This window comes from Artibeus jamaicensis, unplaced genomic scaffold (genome assembly GCF_021234435.1).
Source record: "Artibeus jamaicensis isolate MK-2021 breed Jamaican fruit bat unplaced genomic scaffold, CSHL_Jam_final scaffold_369, whole genome shotgun sequence".
Lineage (NCBI taxonomy): Eukaryota > Metazoa > Chordata > Mammalia > Chiroptera > Phyllostomidae > Artibeus > Artibeus jamaicensis.
Genome location: NW_026522042.1, coordinates 34738347 through 34761504, shown reverse-complemented (window position 1 = coordinate 34761504; position 23158 = coordinate 34738347). Strand labels below are relative to the sequence as shown.

The following is a 23158-nucleotide window of genomic DNA, read 5'->3' as shown; positions in this document are numbered from 1 at the left end:
CCAGTGACTGATAGTATTCAGCATCTTTTCATGTGTTTGTTGACTCTTTCTATATTTTCTTTGGAAAAATATCCATTTGAGTTGTTTGCCCATTTTTAAGTTGGGTTGCTTGTCTTTTTGTTGTTGAGTTGTAGGAGTTCTTTGTGTAGTATGAATACTAGATCCTTATCAGTTGCATGATTGATAAATATTTTCTCCCATTCTCTGGGTTGTCTTTTCACTTGTTTTTGATAGTGTTCCTTAAAGCACAAGTTTTAATTTGGATGAAGTCTAACTTGTCTATTTTTTTTTAAAGATTTTATTTATTTATCTTTAGAGGGGAAGAGAAGGAGAGAGGGAGAGAAACATCAATGTATGGTTGCATTTCATGCGTCCCCTGCTGGGAACTGGCCTGCAGGGGACCAGCCTGCAACCCAAGCATGTGCCCTAACTGGGAATTGAACTGCGATTGCCTGGTTTGCAGGCCCGTGCTCAATCCACTGAGCTACACCAGCCAGGTTTAACTTGTCTATTTTTTGTCTTACTTGTGCTTTTGGCAACATTTCTAAGAATCCATTGCCAAATTTAAGGTCATGAAGATATATCTTTACATTTTCTTTGAGAGTTTTATAGCTTAATTTTTTTAGTTTGGTCTTTTAACTAATGTTGGTTAAGTTTTTCCATATGGTGTGAGGTAGGGATCCAACTTCATTCTCTGGCCTGTGGATATCAGCTGTCCTGGCATTTTCTGTTAGAGGCTGCCCTTCCCCCACCGAATGGCCTGGGCACTCTTGTTGAAAATCAGTTGACCACAATATGCCTATTCTTATAGTACTTTTTCTCTCTTTTTAATGCTTTAGAAATTATTATGAATATTTTAAAATCTTTTGCCAAAAAGGAGACAGTTTGATCATTCATCAGCCAGCACAGGTGGTCAGCTCTCCATATGGGCCAGTCCAGTTCCATTTAGACCCCACTCTGCTCCCAGTGGTGGAAGCAAATCCCCGACATATCATTTCTTTTGGATATATTTTAGTATTCACCTCCAAAATATGTGCACTTTAGAAGATTAGCTTTTTATATTTTTAACTTAATGTTTTGTGTGATGTGAGAGAGTTAAATGTAAAGAAGGATTAGCTACAACAGTGGAGTCACTGCACAGGTGAAAAGGCGAGCCTTAGGGGTTCTTGAGGGCTGAGCCAGTGGAGCAGCACACTGGGACCCGACGGGCCCTCCCCAAACCTGGGTTCAGACCTCCTTGGAGAAGTTATTGTTAAGTGCCCTGGTCGGTGAAGTTCATGGAGTCCAGCCTCCGGCAGCAGTGAGCAGAAACACACAGAAACGTTGGAAGCCCTGGAACCCGAGGCCCCTCACTCCTACAGGTCCCTCCAGTGCCTTTCTCGGCAGTGACGCATTGTGTTAACTTCAAAGAAGAAACGCTGGAGGGGTCCAGTGCACGAGGGCAGAGCAGGCAAGGAGCGGGAACGTGGAGCCTGGGGGCGGTACTGTTCCACTGCTGCAGGAGGAGTGTGGGAACCTTCCCCCCAGTGGGTACTTCCCGCCTACATCTACATGTTATAAACCCCATGATACATGGGGTATTGTCATTGTTTTGGAACCGTTGATTATCTTTTAAAGACATTTAGTGGCAAGAACAAATGCGCACTTTGTGTTCCATGTACCATCTGGTATCGGTTTCCTTTCACTGGGAGACACCCTTTCAGATTTCTTCTAGTGTGGGTCAGCAGGAATTGAATTCTTTCAGCCTTCATATGTCTGAAAAAGTCCTTATTTCACCTTCACGTTTGAAAGGTATTTTTGCAGGGTGTGGGGTCCTAGGTCTCAGTGTTTTTTTCTCTCCATGCTTTTAGCCACCGCCCCACTGTCTTTCTGTGCACCTGTTTCTGAGGAGTGGTCTGCTGCCATTCTCACCTTTATTTCTCTGGGGGCCGTGAGATTATTCTATTTACCGCTGGTTGTGAACATTTGATTATGATGTGCCCGAGTGTCATTTTTTTCACGTTTTCTTTTGTGCTTGGGGGTCATTGACCTTCTGGTATTTGTAAGTTTATAGTTTTTCATTAAATTTGGAAAATTTTCTGCTATTACTTCCTAATCCCCCCCCCCCCATCACCTCCTTTCCCACCCTATTCTTTACGGCCCCAGTTATACTTCCTAAAATCCCTGAGTATTTCATTTTGGTTTTGGCGCTATTGTCAATGGTACTGCTTTCTAAAAGTCTGTATTCAGATCGTTATTGCTGGTCTACAGAAATGCAGTGTGCTTTCGTGTGTTATTCTCAACCCAGGACCTTGCTGAGCTCAGGTATTGGTTATCCGAGATTTGTCGTAGCAAAGTTGTTGGAATGTGCAGATAGGTGCCCGGGAACACGGAGTATGTTTCTTCCTTTCCCAGCGGCATGCTGTTTCTTTTTGTTACCTTCTTGTCCTGACCCGTGCACAGGTGAGAGGTTCGATGGAGATGGGATGGTGGGGGGCCTGGCCTTGTTCTGTCTCAGGGGCAGGACTCGGCCTTTCGCTGTGGGGTGTGGTGTTGGCTGAAGCCTTTTTCGTAGATACCCTCCCTCGGGTGACTTGAGTTAATGACCTATTCTTAGTTTGATGAGAATTATTCATTATTATGAATGATTTGAATTTTTTTCAAAACCTTTTTTGCATATACTGAGATGATCCTATGTATTGTTCTGTAGTTGATGTAGTGAATTACACTGATGAATTTTTGAATGTTGAAGCAACCTTGAATTCTTTGGCTAAATCTCACTTGTAATGTACTGTCCTCTTTATGTATTACTGGATTCTACTTGCTAATTTCTAATTGAGGATTGTGTGCCTATGTTTGTGAGGGATAATGGTCTGTAGTTTTTTTCTTCTTGAAATCACTTTGCTTTTTGGTATCAGGATAATGCTGAGCTTATAAGCGAATTGGCATCTTTAAATTTTATTTTCAATTTTCTGCCAGAGGTTGCAGAGAATTGGCATTTGTTTATTCCTTAACTTGGGAGAATTTGCCAGTGAAATCATAGATGTTGGTGTTGTAATAGACAGAGGACTAAACAGGTTACCTCCTTTTTCTCGAGTGAGTTTTGGTAGTTTGCATCTTTCAAGGAATCTGCCCATTTTACCTAAATTGTTGAATTTGTGGGGATAGTACCTGTCTTTGTCACCTTGGGCTCCCAAAACAACAAAATAGTGCAGACTGGGCAGCTTCAGCGATGGAAATTTGGTTTTTATAGTTCTGGAGGCTGGGAGTCCCAGATCAGAGTGCCAGCTGATCCGGTTTCCAGCGAGAGCCTCCTCTTGGCTTGCAGGTGGCCACCCACCCGTGGCGAGGAGGAAGCTCGTTTTCGTCTCACCAGGGTGACAGTTCTGTTGGGTCAGGGCTCCACCTTCGTGACCCTGTTTAACCCTAATTACCTCCTGAAAGGCACTCTCTCCAGTACAGTCCAGTGGAGGGTTAGGGCTTCAACATAGGAATTTTCAGGGGACACAGCTAAGCCTCTAGCAGCGTTCTCTTATTTCCCTTCTAGTGTATGTGGGGTCTGTAGTGATGCCCCTTCTGATAATGGTAATTCATGTCTCTCTGTGTCTTGATCAACCTGGCTAGAGATTTATCAACTTTGTTGATCTTTTTAAAGAACCAGCTTTTGGCTTTTGTGATTTTTTTCTATTTTTCTGTTTAAGTGCCATTTATTTTTTCTCTATTATTTCCATCTTTTTGCTTGATTTGGATTTCTTTTCTTCTAGGTATTTAAAGTAGAAACTCAGCTTACTTACTTGAGAGCTTTTTTCTGCTGTAGATGTTTAATGCGATCAGCTTCCATCAAAGTGCTGCTCAGGTTATGCTGTATTTTCATTTTTCCTTCAGTCCAAAAGACTTTTAAATTTCTCTGGGACTTTCTCTTTGACCCATGGCTATTTAGAAATGGGTTACTTTCCAGATATTTGGATATTTTAAATTTCTCTTTGTAGTTTTTAATGCCGTAGTTGTCAGCAAACTTACTTTATATAATTTCTATTCTTTTTTTTAAAGATTTTATTTATTTATCTTTAGAGGGGAAGGGAACAAGAGAGGGAGAGAAACATCAATGTGTGGTTGCGTTTTTGTGCGTCCCCCTGCTGGGAACTGGCCTGCAGGGAACTGGTCTGCAACCTCAGCATGTGCCCTGACTGGGAATCAAACCGCAATTGTCTGGTTCGCAGGCCCATGCTCAATCCACTGAGCTACACCAGCCAGTGTAATTTCTATTCTTTTACATTCATTTTAACTCCCAGAATATAGTCTGTCTTGGTGAATGTGCTGTGTCCAAAGGGTGTGTGCTCCGCCTTTGCTGGGGCGAGTGTCCTGTCGGTCCCTGTCAGCCCATGGCTACTGTTGTTTGGATGCTCTGTGTCCTTCGGAGTTTGCTTGCTTGTTCTATTGATCACAGAGGGAGCAGGGTTGAAGTCTCTGATGAATTATCTTTTGCTTTATCAGCTTTTGCTTTGAGTATTTTGAAGCATACTTGTTGTTGGGTATATACACATTTAGGATTGCTATATCTTGTTGGAAAACTGAACCTTGTATTGTTATGTGATAACCCTTTTTGTCACTGGCAATCCCTCTTTTGAAATCTACTTCATCTGATACTCATACAGCTACAGTAGCCTCTTTTGATTAGTGTCTGCATGGTGTGTCTATTTCCATCCATTTACTTTACATGCTTATGTCTTTATAGTCAAAGTGTGCTTCTTGTATTTCAAGCGGGTCCAGGACACATTTCCAATATTCTCAAGGCACTTTCCGCACGGGTTGGAAGCTGTGTGTTCGAGTCTGCCTCGTCTTCCAGGTTGCACACGCATGAGGCTCCTGACCTCCTCTCCACACCTTTTGGCCCAGAACCTGGCATTGGGTAGTCACTGCACACTCATCTGCAGGGTGTGAGAGGCCTCAGGCGTCCTCTGCACAGAAACCTGAAGTGATGGGCGAGCTGACCAGCCTCAGGACACAGGTAGTGGACTGCCTCCTGGGGGCCACTGCTTAGATTCAGGCACTCGTGTCCGGCTGTGCTGGTGGAGGCTGGTAGGTTAGCTCAGCTGGGCTCGGTGTAGCTGTGAGTTAGTGGCCAGTGTGGAAACCCCACACCGTGGACTTGAGTGAGAGATTTTACACAGAAAAGAGGAAGCCTATTGGCTTAGAAGTTCAGGGCTGTCAGGGGGGATGGGAAGAGGAAGAAGACCCACCACAAAGGCCACTGAGACAGGACACGCGGTCCCAGGGCTGCACGGAGCTCTGACACTGTGTCTCAGCTGTGTGTGTGTTCTGCTTGGGGCACCAACTGGAACATCTTCTGTGTTGTGATGGTAGCCCCAGTGTGTTTGTCTACTGTAAGCTTTTCAAGCCAGGCACAAGGGCACCAGGTTGTGCACTGCAGGGGGTGTGGTGTTGCTGGTCCTCAGGCCAGGCTGGGGGACTGTGATGCTGCCTGTTGAAAGGGGATGCTGACCGGAGGTGCACTGAGTGAGACAAGGTATGAGGAGTGCCGGCTTGTGCTAGAGTGGGTCATCTTGCTTGAGTGATGACAGAGGAGTGGGACCCCCGTGGTGGGGGCAGGACAGCATGGTGCCTCAATCCAGGCACAGGGACCTCAGCTGGCATTGCTGTCTTTGGTGGTTTGGGGAGTCATGCAGGCACTGGGGCCACATTGACATGACTAACTTGATGCTCCTTTTTTTTAGGGCCAGAGACGATGATCCCGCCAGGGGAGTGCATGTACGCGGGGAGGAAAAGAAGGAAGCCCATCCAGAAACAGTAAAGTATCACCTTTTTTTGCTGATTGTGACTGATGAAGGGGGAAGTGTTTGTGTTTTCATTGGCAAAAGTGAATTTTAGGAACATAGTGAAGGAGGGAGAGGTTTCGGTTACGTCTCCCCAGGGAACAGAGGGCCTTGCAAGGCCTGGCTGGTGGTGTGCACACCGGATCCCATGGTGGGGACCCTGCTGCCCTTCTTCAATGGTGACGTGGGAGACCCTGCTTTGGCTGCTCTCCTGACTTTGAGGGAAGGTGAGGTGAGGGCCCAGTGGTGCTTGTTTGGCCGGAAGCCCACACGGAGGGCTGTGATGTCACCCCTATCTGTGGCGACCACCTGACCCCTCTCTGCCCATCCTTGGTGAAGACGCACCCAGCGCTCCTTTGAGAGCTTCACCATGGATGAAAGGAGACCACGGGGAGGGGGGCTCATCCCCCCCACCTGGGGGCGCCCAGAGCTCCATGGCTCCAGCCCTCCATCACCTGTGGAACATATTGCCATTGCTCACAGTCCCTCCACCTGCCCGTGGCTGGCCCAGGGGAGCTCTGGGCCACCGAGGTGTGAGGTCTATGGTAGCTGCAGGAATAATGGGGTTTGGAGGTTGCCCTGCAGGGCAGTCAGCAGTGAGGCCACCTCTGGCTCCTCCAACAGGGTTCCTACAGGTGTCCCTCATTGGCTGGGGCTCCGTGTATGTGTAATACAGCTCTGTGTTTAGTAAAGCTGTGTGAGAGAGAGATAACTGTGTGTGAGTGTGTAGTACACTATGTGTGTAACACAGCTGTGTGTAGTACTGCTGTTTGTAATGCTGCCTGGACGTGGGCCTGAGGCACAAGTCTGCCTTGCCCGCATCCAGGTGTGCACAGCTGCACCCCTTGGCCGCCTCCCCTGCAGCCCGTGCTGTGCCTGTGCTCCCAGCACCCACCCCACCTAAGGCCAGCAGGCTCTTAATCACAGGAAGGTAAATCAAGGCCCAGACCCAACAAGCACACGCATGACTAAACTGGGAGTTCAGTCATGCTAAACTGGGAGTTCAGTCATGCGTCAGTCAGCCACGTGGGCATCTGTGACGTTGGCGGGTCGCTGCACTGCTGGGCATTGGAGATGTGTCTGTCCCCCGTCTGGGTACAGGGCCTAGTGCAGACCGTGGTAATCTGTGTGCTTTTATCACAAGGGAGGTTTGGGAGCCATTGTGTTTCCTTCTCTCTGAACTGTCTGCGTTGATAACTTTTGCTCATTTTTCTATTCAGTTGTTAATGTTTTTGTCCTTCTTGATCCTTAGGAATGTGTACACTTGGGGAGACTAATTCTTGAGTGTGTTTCAAATACTTTTCTCCTGTTTCCTTTTTTTTTTTTAATTCTCACCTGAGAATAATTTTTCATTGCTTTTAGAGAGAGGGGAAAATACTTTTTCATTGCTTTTAGAGAGAGGGGAAGGGGAGGGGAGAGAGAGAGATAGAGAGAGAGAGACCTCAGTGTGAGAAAGAACACTGATTGGTTGCCTTCTCGTATGCATCCCAATAAAGGCACAAACCTGGTATGTGCCCTGACCGGGAATCGAACCTACAGCCTTTTGGTTGATGGGATAATGTTCCAGCCAACTGAGCCACACTGGCCAGGGCTCCCCAGTTTTAATTTATTTATGGTGTTCTTTGTCATGAAGAACAATTTAATTTTTATGAAGTCAAATTTATTAATCTTTTCTTTTGTGGCTAATTAATTTTACATCATAATTAGAAAGATCTCTGCTTCACTTTTATAAGAACATTTTGCAAATATTTCATCTCAACTTTTACGGATTCCTTAAAAAAAATTTAAATTTCGAGCCCTTGGAACTTTTCCTGGTATAAGGAGTGAGGTCTGAATCCATCTCATTCTTTTCCCTTATGGCCGCCAGTTGTTTGTAATACTTTCATTGAATTATCACTCTTTTCCCCACTGATTTAAGTGGCAGCGGACATTTTATTTTTTTTCTTTAATTTTTTCCTTTTTATTGAACTTATTGGGGTGACACTGGTTAACACAATTATACAGGTTTGGGGTGCACAACTCCATACACATCCTCTGCGCACTGTGTTCACCACCCCAAGTCAGGTCTCCGTCACTATTCATGTCCCCTTTACCTTCCTCCACCTCTCCCCAACTCCCTCCCCCCAGCAATCACCACACCTGTTCATGTCCATGAGTTTCTTCTCTGGTTTTCTTTATAGCTCAATCCCTCTACCAACCCATCCGGCCCCTCAGCATCTGCCCCCAGCTGTCAGCCTGCTCTGGATCTCTGAGTCTGTCTTTGTTTTGCTTGCTAGTTCATGCTGTTCATTGCATTCCACGTATGAGTGAAGTTACATGGTACCTGTCTCTCTCTGTCTGGGTTGTCTCACTTAGCATAAGGCTCTCCGGGTCCATCCATGCTGTCACTAAGGGTAAGATTTCCTTTTTTATAGCTGAGAAGTATTCTATTGTGTAACTGTACCAGAGCCTTTTTATCCACTCATCTACTAATGGACAGTGGGGCTGCTTCCAAACCTTGGCTGTTGTAAATAGCACTGCAATGAACATGGGGGTGCATATATTCTTTCAAGTCAGTGTTTCAGGTTCCTTCGAATATACTCCTAGAAGTGGAACCACTGGGCATAAGGTAGTTCCATTTTTAAAAATCTTTTAGGTAAGTTCAGACTGCTTTCCAAAGTGGCTGCACCAATGTGCATTCCCGCCAAAGTGCATGAGGGCTCCCTTTCTCCACATCCTCTGCAGCATTTGTAGTTTGTTGATTTATTGATGATGGCCATTCTGACAGGTGTGAGATGGTATCTCACTGTGGTTTTAATTTGCATTTCTCTGATGATTAGTGGCATTCACAGAGCATCTTTTCATGTGTTTATTTGCCATTTCTATGTCCTCCTAAGAGAAGTGTCTACTGAGGTCCTTTGCCCATTTTTTAAAATTGGATTGTTTGTTTTTTGGTATTGAGTTGTATAAGTTCTTTGAAAATTTTGGCCACCAACATCCTATCAGGTGTGTCATTGGCAAATATGTTCTTCCATTCAGTGGATTGTCTTTTCATTTTGTTGATGGTTTCCTTTTCTGGGCAAAACTTTGTAGTTTGATGTAGTCCCATTTGTTTCTTTTAAAAATATATATTTTATTGATTATGCCATTACAGTTGTCCCATTCCCCCCTTCATTCCCCTCCACCCTGCACACCTCCTCCCACCCACCTTCCCCCCTTTTAGTTCATGTCCATGTATCATAAGTTCTTTAGCTTCTACATTTCCCACACTACTCTTGCCATCCCCCTATGTCCTCCCCACCTCCTATGCTACTTATTCTCTGTACCGTCTTCCCCCCTCTCCTCCTCCCACTCCTTTGTTGCTAACCCTCCATGTGATCTCCATTTCTGTGGCTCTGCTCCTGTTTTAGGTGTCAACTTAGTTTGCTTTTGTTTTAGGTGAGGTTGTCAATAACTGCGAGTTTGCTGTCTATTCACTGTTCATCTTTTTTATCTTCTTTTTCTTAGATAAGTCCCTTTAACATTTCATATAGTAAGGGCTTGGTGATGATGAACTCCTTGAATTTAACCTTATCTGAGAAGTGCTTTATCTGCCCTTCCATTCTAAATGAACGCTTTGCTGGATAGAGCAATCTTGGATGCAGGTCTTTGGATTTCATGACTTGGAATAGTTCTTTCCAGCCCCTTCTTGCCTGTAAGGTCTCTTTTGAGAAATCCGCTGACAGTCTGATGGGAACTCCTTTGTAGGTGACTGTCCCCTTATCTCTTGCTGCTTCTAGGATTCTCTCCTTCATTTTAATCTTGGCTAATGTAATGATGATGTGCCTTGGCGTGTTCCTCCTTGGGTCCACCTTCTTTGGGACTCTCTGAGCTTCCTGGATTTCCTGGAAGTCTATTTCTTTTGCCAGATTGGGTAAGTTCTCCTTTATTATTTGTTCAAATAAGTTTTCCATTGTTGCTCTTCCTCTTCCCCTTCTGGTACCCCTATAATTCGGATGCTGGAATGTTTAAAGATGTCTTGGAGGTTCCTAAGCCTCTCCTCATTTTTTTGAATTCTTGTTTCTTCATTCTTTTCTGTTTGGTTGTGTCTTTCTTCCTTCTGGTCTACTCCATTGATTTGAGTTCCAGTTTTCTTTCCATCACTATTGGTTCCCTGTGCATTTTCCTTCATTTCACTTGGTGTAGCCTTCATTTTTTCATCTAATTTGTGACCAAAATCAACCAGTTCTGTGAGCATCCTGATTACCAGTGTTCTGAACTGTGCATTTGATAGGTTGGCTGGCTATCTTTTGGTCGCTTAAAAGTATTGGCTCTGGGGCTTTGATTTGTTCTTCTGATTCAGCCATTTTTGGTCAGGTCTCACCAGTTACGCATGAGGGGCGGACTCTTAGGTGTTTACCAGGTCTGGGCAACCCAGGTCCGCTGGGTTGTGACACTGTATGTGGGGTTGGGGTCAGAGAGGGAACAATGGGTCTTGCTCTGCTCTCTCTTGGATTTCGGTCCCTTCTGCCACTTCCCATAAGCCGGCACCTTTTCAATTCGTGCTTTTAGGCTTTATTTTCCATCCCTGGGGCCCTGGGTTGTGCGGTCTGTCTTGCTGCCCGTTTTTGCCTAGTTTATCAGTGCCTGAATGTGTGGCTGCAGTCAACCTCGTGCCGTCTGCACTCCTGGGTCTGGCTGCCACTGCCTTTTCCTGCCGCAACCCCTCACCACCGGCCACCGACTCCACCCCTCTTACCAGTCTGGTTAAATGGTTGTCGGACTTCTGTACAGTTCAATTTTCTGTCTTTTCTGGTTGTGTTTTTGTTTCTAAATCTTTGTTGTCCTTAATTTTGGTTGTGTGGGGAGGCATATATTTCCACCTATGCCTCCATCTTGGCTGTGTTTATTTTTTCTTTTGTTTCCCTTCCCCGAGGAGATATATCAGGAAAAAATATTGCTACAAAAAATGTCTGAAATTTTATTGTGTTCTTTTCTAGGATTTTTATGGTCTTAAGTCTAATATTTAAGTCTTTAATCCATTTTGAGTTCATTCTTTTATTTTTTGTAAGAAGATGGTCTAGTTTTTTTTTTTTGCATATAAAGTTCAGTATTCCCAACACCATTTTTTGAATAGACTGTCTTTACCCCATTGTATGTTCTTGCCTCCTTTGTCGAATATTAATTTATTGTAAAGGCATGAGTTTATTTCTGGGCTTTCTATTCTGTTCCACTGATCTGTGTGTCTGTTTTATGCCAGTACCATGCTGTATTGATTATTGGTGCCTCGAAATATAGTCCGATATGAGGCAGCGTGATTCCTCCAACTTGTTCTTCTTTCTTAAGATTGCAGGACACATTGCTTTTATGCAATGTGCTTTTGTGCAGAGCACATTGTTGCATTGCTTTTGTGGTTTCATATAAGTTTTTGGAATATTTGCCCTAGTTCTGTGAAATATGCCATTGGTATTTTGATAGGAATTGCATTGAATCTATAGACTGCTTTGGGTAATATGGATATTTTAATGATATTAATTCTTCTTATCCATGAACATGTTATATGCTTCCACTTATTTATATCTTCTTCAGCTTCTTTCCATTTCTAAACTGAGCATTTTAGACTAGTGATTTGAGAAACTCACGCAGAGTGGCTGGGTATGTGCATGTGTGCCAAGCATCTCCACAGGGACATGTTCTGGGAAACTGGGGGCCAGACGACTTCCGTTCTTGATGTTTGAGTGCAGGACACCCAAGCTCACAGCCCCTCCTTGGGAGTAAGCTACAGCCCTGCATCCCAGCAGTGGTTCCAGCCTCCCCATCATGGTGGAGCGCTGTGGGGCTGTGGTCTGGCCCTGCCCTCTGGAGTGGGCAGTGGGTAGTGCGTCTGTGCATGCCCACCTTTCCCTGGGAAGGTGAGGGGGATGAAAGCCATGGAGCAGGGGGTGAACAGAGAAGATAAAATTTGGCTGGACTTATGGGCACCCGGCTCCTGGGAAGAACCTGAGCCTGGAAAAGTTCCTCAGGGCTGAGGGCAGAGAGTGGACACAGAGAGAGTGGACCTCAGTGCTCTTGGGTTCATGGGACTTCTGGATGCAGCGTGACTGTGCTCTCAGGGGTGGCATGCTGAGCTCCCTGGGGTGAGTGAGCAGTGAGCATTCCCTTTTGTTGTCTGCATTTTCTGGCTTCTTTGGGCTATAACTGAAGTATCTTGGGCTGCACAGATTTAAAGTGTGTAGTCCAGTCAGTTTTGACATATGTGAACACCCATGAAAGCATCCCTGAAACCAAGGTCACAGACATGCCTGTCACACCCTGAGTTTCCTTGTCATTCCTTCCTGTACCTAGTTCCCAGCGACCTGTGATGTGCTCTGCCCTGCAGACTGGCTTGCATTTCCTAGATGTTTCTATAAATGGAATCACATGCCACTGTGTTGGGCTCCTTTGGCTGGGCAGAACGACTTTCAAGGGAGATTCCTGCACGGCTGGTGCATCAGAGCCCTGCCCAGACTGGAAGCTCCAGGTTCGTTTATTCACAGGCAGACAGAAACTTGGGCTGGCCCTGGTTGGAGGCCTTCACGACCGAAGCTGCTGTGGACGTTAGTGTGCAGGTCTTTGTGTGGCTGCGTGTTTCCATTTCTCTTGAATAAATACCCAGGAGTGGAACTGCTGAGTCATATAGCGGGTGTGCGTTTGACTTCTTAAGAAACCACCCAACAGTTTCCAAAGCGTTTGCACTGTTTACATCTTGGTGGCTGAGCGTGAGTGTCCTGGCTCCTCTGCCCTCTGTCCAGGCTGGACACTGGTCTCCTTAGCATAGCCCATTCTGGCTCTGTGGTTCTCAGCCTGCATTTTCCTAGTGACTGCTGGTGTTGAGAACCTTTCAGGTGCTTATTTGCCAACCACACATCTTCTCTGGTGAAGTGTCTGCCTAAATAATGTGCCTGTCTTATCAGATTATTTGTCTTCTCACTGAGTTGTAACACTTGATTCCATGTTCTGGATGTAAGCTCTTGTGAATTTTTTTTTTTCCTGTCTGTGGCTTCCTTTTTGATCTTCGTAAGGGTGACTTTGAAAAGACATTGTAAAATTTTCAGCGAAGATCAATTTATCAACTTTTTTCTTTTATGGTTTTGTGTGTGTGTTCTAAGAGTTGGGGGCCACTGTAAGGTCACTAAGATTTTCTTGTCAAGTTACACTGTAGGATGTAGCAGATTCAGGTCTATGACCCATTTTGTTAATTTGTGGGTATAGTGCGAGGTATGGGTTGATGTTCACTTGTTCCCATGGACATCCAGTGGGTCAGTACCATTTATTGAAAAGACTTTTCTTTCCCTGTTGAATTGCTTTAATAGTATCTTTGTCAAATGAATTGACCAAAAATATGTGGGTCTATTTCTAGACTATTTTGTACCATTGATCTATACTTATACCTTGTCTCTAATGCCAAATCATCTTGAATATTGTAGCTTTTGAGAAGGCTTCGAAGCAACAGGGTAAGTCCTCCAACTTCGTCCTTCTTTTCTGATAGGCTGCTCTGGGTCCTTTGCACTCACACACAGATTCAGAATCGCTTGTCCACTTCTGTAGAAGGGCCTGTGGGACTTCTACTTGCCACTGCAGTGAGTCTGTGGATGATATTCCGGGAGTGTTGCCACCGTGACAGTACCGCATCTCCAGTCTATGAATGTGGTATAACTTTTCCCGTTATTTAGGTCTTTTAAGGTTCTTCTCAGCAATATTTTATAGCTGCGATGTAGGTGTCTGGGATGTCTTTTGTTAGTCTTATAAGAATTTCATATTTTGGGTGCCACGAGGCTTCCTTCGTGACTCTCCTTCCATCCGAGCTGACTGCGCCCCTCCCGCCCCCGCCTGTGCTCCCGGTGCCGGCCCCTGGTCCCTGCGGCTGCCTGCTGAGTCTCTGCCCCGGGGAATGGGCGCCTCCTCCCTGTGTCCCTTTCGCCCTCCCTTCTCACCCACCTGGCTGTGGGACGACGGGCAGTTCCGCTCTGGCCCGGGGCTGGGACTGGGGTGGGGGAGCTGCATCACGGGGCAGCCAGGTGTTCTGAGAAAGTGTGAAAGAGCAGAGTGGTCCTTGTCAAGCTCTTCAGACACCCCTTTCTTCAGCAGGCGAGTGTCTGTCCCCCAGGTGTCCCGTGGGGGAGAGGTGGGAGAACAGTCACACTCGGCTCAGTCTCAGACACCTGCTCTCGGGGAGGCAGGTGGGCGACTGCTCCCCCAGGTCTGCGTGGAGGTAGGGTGTGACCCAGGGCCTCCTGCCCATTTCCCAGTGTCTCTCCTCTGACCCCACCTGTGCCATCGGTGCTGCCTTGTTTCTGGGGGGCTCTTTCACTGACGGAGTGGGCCTCTTCTCTGGCCAGCAAGTGCCAGTCTGCACTGGAGTCTGCTCAGTGTATCGCCAAGTCTCTTGCCTATTTAAGTTTTGGCTAGTGGTGTGAGTAAATCTGGTGTAAGGGCCTTATTAAGACAAAAAAAAGACAAAACACACATACACAGAAAGTAAAAAGATAACCAAAGATATAGGAGAAAAATTTTGAAAAGTATATATCTGATAAGGGACTTGTATCTAGAATATATAAAGAACTCCTATATCTCAACAATAAAAAGACAAATAGCCCATTTAAAAATTGGTAAAGAAACTGAATAGATATTTCTTCAAAGAAGATACAAAAATGGCCCAAAATTTCATGAAAAGGTACTTAACATTATTGGTCATTAAGAACATGCAAATCAAAGCACATTGAGATACCGCTTTGCACCAGTGAGACTGTCTCTTAAAGTAAGAGAAATTACAAGTGTGGGCAGAATGTGGAAGAACTGAGTCCCTCCTGCTGGCGATGCAAAGCGGGAACAGTTTGGCAGTTTTTCAAAAAGTTAAGCACAGAATCACGTGTCAACCCAGCTACTCCGCTGCTGGGCTTATGTCCAAGGGAACTGAGCCCACGCATCCACGAGAAAACTTGAATGTGGACGTCTGTGCAGGGTTTTCACAGTACCCACCAAGGGGAAGTGACTCAGGGGTACACGGGCTGGCGGGGGCATAGGCAAATGTGGTAAATCCATGTGGAGGAACATTATTCAGCCTTAAAAAGGAACAAAGTTCTGATAAATGCGACACCACGGGTAACTCTGAAAAACCTGATGTTCAGTGAATGAAGCCAGACACGAAAAATCCCACATTGTATGGTTCCATTTATGTGAAACGTCCCAAACAGGCAAATCCTTGAGATGGAGAGCAGATGGTGGTTTCCTGGGCTGGGAGCGGGGAGACGGAGAGCAACTGGGTATGGGTTTTATTTGGGGCTGATGACACGGTTTGGACCCTGATGGAGGTGGCGGTTACACAACACTGAGGATGTCGGCACGCCACCGAACTGCACACTTTAAGTCAGTTGGTTTCATATTATGTGAATTACCTCTCGGCCAAAAAAAGCAGTGACTGTGGGGCTGGGGCTGGAGGTGCTGCCGTGGTCCTTGTGGCCGAGGCCCTGAGACAGCACGGAGGCCGGGTCTGCAGACAGAGCAGGGAGCCTGCTGACGGCCTGCCTTCAGTGCACCTACAAGTGAACACGCAGTAGAAAACTAGGAACTTCTGGATGGAAGAGACCCAGGTGCCCAAAGGCAGCAGGAACCCGGGAGGGTCGGCCCGAAAGCCAGGGCCCCTCCCAGCAGCTCCGGTGCTCCAGCTGCGTTTAGGGGCAGCAGGTTTCCTGTGACAAGATCGAGGAAGGACACGTGGGAGAAGCTGTTCTGGGAGGCAGGAAATAGGGTCAGATGAAGGGGACTGTCATCCTGGAGAGCATGAGGGTCAGATGAGAGAGGAGGGGGTCTGGGGTCAGGGAGGGTGGGCAGGAGACACTCCCTTTGAGGGGAGAGCCGGTCTGTTGTGGGCAAGGGGAAAAAGCAGTCAGGGCCTTGCCCACCTGTATGGTGGCACAGCCCTTGGTGGCAGGCCTTGAGGGGTGGGCAGACAGCACCCATGGTGCCCAGGGCTCTCACCCACCTCCACCTCATTCCCTTCCAGCCCTGCTGTGTAGAGGGGAAGCTGAGGCCCAGAGGGGCCACTTGCACCCAGACTGCAGGACTAGGAATCCAGGTTCTAAGATGGCTGTGTGTTTAGACCCCGAGGAGTCACTGAAAGAGGCTGAACAGATGTGGCCTTGGGTCAGCTGTCCTCTCACTTCCAGGACAGTTAGCGCAGAGAGGTCAGGAGCTGTGCTAGAATCACACAGCTCGCACCAAGCCACATTCTCAGGCTACAGCTGTTCTTCATCTCTCGGTTCTTTCTCTTCCAATAATGAGAGGTAGCCACTGAGGTGCAGCTTCAGGTTCTTCGCATGCACGTGTTCAGGCATGGGTGAGTTTTGGTTTGTTCCAGCACTTCTTTCCCAGCAGCAGTTCCATTTTGAAACAGGGACAGGTTTCCTCCTGTGTGGCCGATGGCCTCTGGCGGAGTCACCCGAGTCTGACTGCGGTCATTTCCTCACAGGAAGCCTGCTGTGGGGGCTGAGAAGTCGAACCCTTCCAAGCGGCACCGAGACCGCCTCAATGCTGAGCTGGACCACCTTGCCAGCCTGCTGCCATTCCCACCAGACGTGGTCTCTAAGCTGGACAAACTCTCAGTCTTGCGTCTCAGCGTCAGTTACCTCAGGGTGAAGAGCTTCTTCCAAGGTAGGACTCTCACCTGTGTCCATCTGTGCCCAGCTGGGTCTCACCTGGGTTCTGCCCTCTCTGCCGGGGTGGTCCAGTTTGCGCCTCTTGTCCTGGGTAACCATTTAGAGGAGGACTTGCTGAGAGTTGATGAACCAGAGCAGCTCTGGTGGAAGCAACAGGGCCGGTTCTCCCCACCTTGGGCTCACTCGGTGCCTGGGCCCTGGGCCATCCTCACAACCCCAGGGCTCCACGGGACCGGGCGGATCTGCTTTGTGTCCTGCCGTTGACCAGTGTAAGGCTGGGTGGCCGGCTGCCATGTGATTGCTTTGGCTGTCCTGGGTGTCCGGCGTGCTCACCCACATCTGATGCTCTGGGTCATGCTATTTTCCATGAGGCCTGGCTCAGCTTCTGAGAAAGAAATGTTATTGCCACCGATTTTAAAACCTGTGACTGCCGCTCCCAGTGAATTAAGTGTGAGCTTTTTACAAAATCATCAACTTACGATGTGTCTTTGGGAGCAGGTAAGGTAGCTGTCTCAAGCGGGCATGTGTGGGCAACAGGGAGCAGTGGGGACGCAGCAAACTGTAGAGTTCCCGCTCTACCTGCCGTCAACTTTTGCACCTCCCCTTGCTGCTGAACAAAACGCCTTGGGCTGCAGTGAGAGTGGACAGTAGGGGAGGGCTGAGGCCTGGACGGTGTGAACCAAGTCTGTCTATGCTCCACACCAGTGGGAGCAGTTTGCACGGAGATGTGACTGGGGAGTGACAGCCTCTGCCCATTGCTAGCTTTCTCTGTTCCTCCAGGAGAGGGAGGGCGGCTTTCCTGAGGACTCAGCTCTGGCTGCCATGCACTTCAGCTGGACACCGATCCCTCCTCCATAGGGTCCTCTTGGCCTTCTCTCCTCTCACAGAGCAGGAGCCCCAAATCCTCTGGCCACCGCCCGGCCTCTGAGAGCCCCTGCTGTGTGTGCGAGGACTCTGCACAGGTGGTCTCTGTTCCCCCCCAGCCCTGCGTGAAGCCCAACTGTCTGTGTTGCTACTCTGCTCAGGGGCTGGTCCTGAGCCCCGTCGAGCTGTCCCATTGCGGAAAGGCCATCTGCCCCCACGGGAGGCCGAGCACATAAGGATGTGGCCGTGAATGTGCTGAGTGGGGCTTGGTCCTGTGTGCTGGCATCAGCCGTGCCAGGGCTCCACTGGAGCGTCCCAGCTCCCTGTGCATATCCATGCCACCTGAAGCCACCTGCCTGTGTCCACCCCACACTCACATACGTGGGCACCTTAGGCAGGGATGGTGGGCTGAGAGTTTGCAGCCTGGGCTTGGAGCTCACCCAGCACCCAGCCTACGTCAGCCTCCCCAGAAAACCACATGCTTTTCCTTTGGGTTAAGAGGCTGCTGTCCAGGGTCTCTCACCCAGACCCTGGTGGCAGGAGGAGCAAGCTCACAAAACATTTCCTGAAAAGTAGGTTTGGAGAACATCAGAGAACAGTGGGCACCATGGGGTAGGGGGAATCAGTGAGGGTCACCAGGAGGGTCAAGTGGGCTGGAGGGCTTCCTGGAGGAGGTGAGAGGGCCAGGTGCCCTCTGCAGGTGGCACTGAGGTGTTCCTGCCTTCCTGCTGTAGTCTGGGCCCCTTCCCCAGGGGCAGAGGGATTTTCTGTTCCTACTCCAGCTGCACTGGGGTTTTATCAGGCCCTGGGGTGATGGGCTTGCTGCTGCCCCCTCCCCCAGCCTACACCAGAACTCTCCCAGCCCCCTCTTCTCCCTGACTACCCCAAGGTCCCTACAGGAGCAGCTTCAGTGGGTGCAGGTCCCACCTCGAACCTTTATAACTGTCAGTGTTCTGGGTTCTCTCCCTGGGTTCTGGGCCCACATACAGAATCACGTCTGAGTTGCGTCTGAATTCTCCTTCCCAGTGTCCACAGTATCAGGCTTGTGTCCTGTCTGTCCCCAGAAGTACCTTATTTCCTTAGACTTTTTTGTTATTGATTGCCCTGGGACCTCGGGTCTCTGTTGAGCCCACGAAACTTGCAAACTTGCAGGTCACTCAGTGTTTTGTTGTGAGGCGAGGTGACTGGCTTTGGGCTTCTGTATTCCAATGGGAAGCTGAAAATGACATCCCCTCAGGTGGTCCTAAATCACACTCCTTTTAAAATTAAAAATGAATAGTCATCCAGCCAGTGGGGCCTCCGAGGAGGGTGGAGCGAGTGTCGTTCCAGGTTCTCCTGCTGGCTGCCAGGTCCTCCGCGCCTTTGAGGAGACGGGTGTGTGGCCGGCTTTCTGACTTGGAGTGGGGGCTCTGCACAGGCCTCTCACTGGCCCTCCTGTGTCCCTCCAGGGTAGAGGATCTGTCGTGGACATGTGCAACAGCTTACCGCAGGGGCGCTGCTGGTCTCCACATACCTTAAAGGCCCCTTGTGAAGGGTATTGGCTCTGGGGACGCTGGAGAGGGTGCCTGAATGGCATAAACACTCAGCATCGCCCCATGACCCTCAGAGGGGACATCATCAGCCCTGTTCCCAGGGCCTGGCCAGCTCTGGCGCCCGTGAATTGAACACACGAATGTGTTAGCAGCAGGTCTCTCAGTGCACATGTTCCAGGGGTTTTGTTCTACTTTCCAGGGGTTCCAGTTTCATACCGAAATGTATTAGTTTTATAAATAGGAAAAACTCAAATGTGTAAAGCAGCCAAGAAAAATCCCAGCAGCACTGCTGCCATCTTGATGTGGGGATGGTTTCTGGATAGGTAATTGTTGAAATTGTCACATAGTTCCTTGTGTAAAAGCGTCATAACCACACATTACACAGTCATGTATACAGCCGAGGATGAGCAGATGTTGCTCCTGCACGTGCTAACTGCGAGACAGTCCCCAGGGGGCGGGGTAGGCACCCACCAGGCAGCGAAGGAGACCTGCTACGGGAGCGCTGGAGGAGCGGAAGGAATTCTGTCTCATCAGGAAAAGCTACGTGACTTTGGGAACTGAGAAAGTAGAAGTTACTGCGCCGTGACTGCCCGGCCAGAAAGGCTGTGTTCACAGAGCTGAGAGTTCCTGGGGCAGTGACCGAGGAAGCCCTTCAGATGCAGAGCTCCTGCTGCAGGCACATCACGACCCTCTGCCTGGCCCGGTGCTGTGGGGGCCACAAGGCCATGTCCTTAGTGAGTCACCGCTGAGTGAAATAACAAAACTGTTTCCCCATCACCTTTCATGTTAAGGATTCTGCAGTTATACATTTTAGAGGAAATTCTAAACACTTTCCTGAATTCATTTCCACTGTGTAGTTAGCAAAGAGTCAAGCTATAAAAATTGGATCTTAATCTGTGCTTCCTGACTCAGAAGTGAGCGAATTAATTTCACTGCAGCTTCTATAAAAAGTCACCTTTGGAAGGACGTGCACTGGAAAGTCTCGGCCTCCTAACAAAGGCCTGCAAATTTCCAGGAATGTTTACTTCGGTGGTGAGTTTCATGAATTTTTAAAGGACAGTGGGATTATTTTATTTTATTTATTTAGTTTTGCATAAAGCAAAGGGCTGGAGCTTCCGAGTTATAAACCCTCTGCTTGTACCCAAGAGCGGAGTTCTCCGCTCATAAATCTGAGCATTCGCACGAGAGATGTTGTAGAAGGCGGGCAGAGGAGAAGCATGAAGGCCCCCTGAGGTGGGGCTGGAGCAGAGCTGGGTTCCTTCCTGGACCTCCTACCGTAGCATGTGCAGGTCCAAGAAGCTCCTCACTTAGGCTGAATGGCCCGTCAGGCCTCGGTGCCCGCTCGTCTGAGAGTCTCACTGGGTGTAAGGGACAGTACCGGGTGCGGAGGAGTAGCACTCTCAGAGGACAGAGGACCAATGGTCCATGGAGGCCTGGCACATAGACAGTGTCCCCCAGTGAGTAACAGATGTGTGCTCCTGACACCCTGGTGAGAAGTACAAGGGAGAGGGGACCAATCTCAGTAAATACAACTGAGATGGCAAAGATCACAAAACTCTTCACATGGTGCCCCCCACCCCAGTCTTCACTTACCCCGTGGCTGAAACTGGGCCTCCTGTCCCTTTGAGTCTTCATGCTGAGCCTCTGGCACCCAGTTCCACACATTCCCATCCCAGAGCTCTGCGTGGTTGGCCCTGGTCCCCACGGCACCTGAGCTGAATGGTCACCCCCACCAGGGATGGGCAGGTGCAGAAGTCCTAGAATCACGAGCATGTGTCCTGGGACCTCCACACAGGGGCCATGTTCGTTGGGTGTCAGTAGTGAACTGCTCCTTGAGACCATCAGTGATCTTATAACCCAGCACTGAAGAGTATACAATTATTAAGCTAAATTCTACCAGTTTGCAGCCTTCCCTGGAGTCATCCTTCCCTTGTGAGCCCTGTTATGGACTGAATATTTGTGTCCTCACGGATGGACATATTGAAGCCCTGACGCCCTGGGTGGCTCTCTTTGGAGATGGGGTCTCTAAGGAGGTAGTTAGGGTTTAATGAAGTCACAGGGGTGGGCCCCAATCTGATAGGACTGGTGTCCTTGCAAGAAGAGATGCCAGAACTCCCTCTGTCTCTGTCCCCCATGGGGCCGAGGAAAGGCCATGTGAGGACACAGCGAGAAGGCGGTGACTGCTGGTCAGGGGAAGAGCGGTCCCTGGAAACTGAGTCTATCGGCACCCTGGTCTCGGACTTCCAGCCTCCAAAATGTGTTTAAGCCAGCCCTGTGTGGCATCTTGTTAAAGCAGCCAGCGCATCTGAGACGACCCCGTGCTGCTGGGGGTGTGGGACAGCCTTTTCTCTTTCGAACATTCGGTGAGCAGCCCGTGCCCACAGGACAGATGTGGGTTGTTCCTGCCGGAACCCCTCCAGAACACAGCTTACCCTGAGGCCTGTCCAGTGAAGACACACTCGCTTTGAACCATTCAGGTCCGAGAACCAGTCATGCACCGAAATCATGGTGACCATTGTGTAGCCACCTGCCTCTCTGACCCTGGGCCCGGGGAGGTTTACCACACAGTTGCATGGAAAAGTCTCTCTTGATTATGTTACACATTGGTTTTATTTTTCCTACTATCCCTTAATCATTTCCAGAAGATAAATCTGACCAAGAGGAGGAGCAGGCCCCTGGCTTATTCCTTCGTTCACCCACCCCCAGGACAGAGGAAGGAGCCAGAGCACAGATCAACAGCTTTGACTTTCTCTCGCTGCCCCAGCAAGCCCAGCAAAACTTTGGGGGCTGGCTCCCTCTCTGTGCCTGGAAGAACAGGGATAGTCCGGGGATTTCTCTGGTCCCTTCTGGTTAATTTGGGGTCTTCCAGTCACTGCCCCCCAAGCAGGCTGAGCAGCAGGAGGGGAGGGGGAGAATTGGGATGGGTCCCATGCAACTGGCTCCACAGTGACCTGGCACATTCTGCTTGGTCAGGGCCTGGGGGTTCTGGGGTGCTTTCATGGATTCTTAAGAGACTATACAGGAGGAGTCTGTGTGCTGCTGTTGGCCAAGTCAGACAACCCATTCCCTCCTGCTGCTCCTTTTCACTTTCTTCTTTAGCCCCAGGTGACAGATTGTGCCTCCAGCTTCTTCTCAGGCCTGCAGGCACTTCCTGGGAGGATTTGAGATATCCCAGAACAATGTTTTGGGTGTGTGGCCCCACCTGCTCTTTAGGAAATGTGCACCTTTGACCGACCCAGTTGGCACGTGGTACTTCCCACACTCAGTCCAGCTGCCTGCCAGAAGCTCCAGGTGCAGCCTCTGCCTCTTGGATTTCCTGAGTTAGGGAGACACCAGTCTTTAGTGCCCCCACTGGCCTCAGGAGGCAGATGGAAGGTCCTCACATGGGGTCTTCATTAAGCCCCTCTCACTGGGCACAAGGCAAAGAGAGAAGTGCTCCACCCCTTTCCTGGTGAAGGTCGGGGCATGGGACTCACAGCACAGCCCCTCCAAGGAAACCCTTCTCCCAGGCTGAACGTGTCTCATCCCTGATGCTGGCTTTGCAGCCCTGTCTCAGTCACCTGGAATCTCACTGTGGGACTCGGTGTAGTTGGCACCTCTTGCCTTCAGGCATTGGCCAAAATTCAGACTAAAAGGGTTCCACATTAACAACCTGTTATAATGCAAGTAACCAGAAGAGCCTCCCTGGCATTCAGCGTCTGGTGGAGAATGTGCTCCAAACACAGTCTTTCCTGGCAGCAAGCTGGACAAGGAACCAGCCCATCCTCCTGCTGATGGCAGGCAAAAATACAAGATAAAAATATCTGAAGCCTTTTAAAATAGATTGATGAGCCAGCAGAAAATTAAGGAATCCTCAGAGACCAAATCTAAGTGAAGCCGAGAGCCCAAGGAGAACTCTATTAAGGGAAATTTTGAAGAAAGGGAATCCCAGGTGGCAGACCCGAGATGCAAGGAGAAGGGAGTTGGGAAGGTGTGGGTGTGGGTGGCGGCCCCGACTGTATAAAGCAGTGGCACCGATGCACAGTAGGAACAAAGAGAGAGAAATTCCGGCCAAAAGAGCAAGTGGATTTGGGGCAGGAGACTTGTGTTAAATAGTTCAGTTGTTCTTGTATTTATTACCTTTGGAGGTTGATGAGCTAATTTACAGTAAAATTTCCAGGATAATCATCAAGACAAGAGAAAGGGGATTTAACTTTCAAACTAATAGAGGAAAAAAAGTGGAATAAAAAGGGTAATCAACCAAAAGAAAAAAGACAAGAAAGGAAAAAAAGAAACGTGAAAAGGGTGTAACAAATAG

General features: G+C 48.6%; 1 protein-coding gene across 1 annotated transcript in view; it reads left to right on the top strand.

The window, feature by feature from the left end:
* Positions 1-5725: 5725 nt before the first annotated feature.
* AHRR (aryl hydrocarbon receptor repressor) overlaps positions 5726-23158 on the top strand; it is a 71331-nt gene continuing 53898 nt past the window's right edge. Inside the window, exons 1-2 of the mRNA XM_037137397.2 lie at positions 5726-5787; positions 16279-16460. Coding sequence (XP_036993292.2) covers positions 5726-5787; positions 16279-16460 — 244 coding nt within the window. The remainder of the gene's footprint in view (positions 5788-16278; positions 16461-23158) is intronic.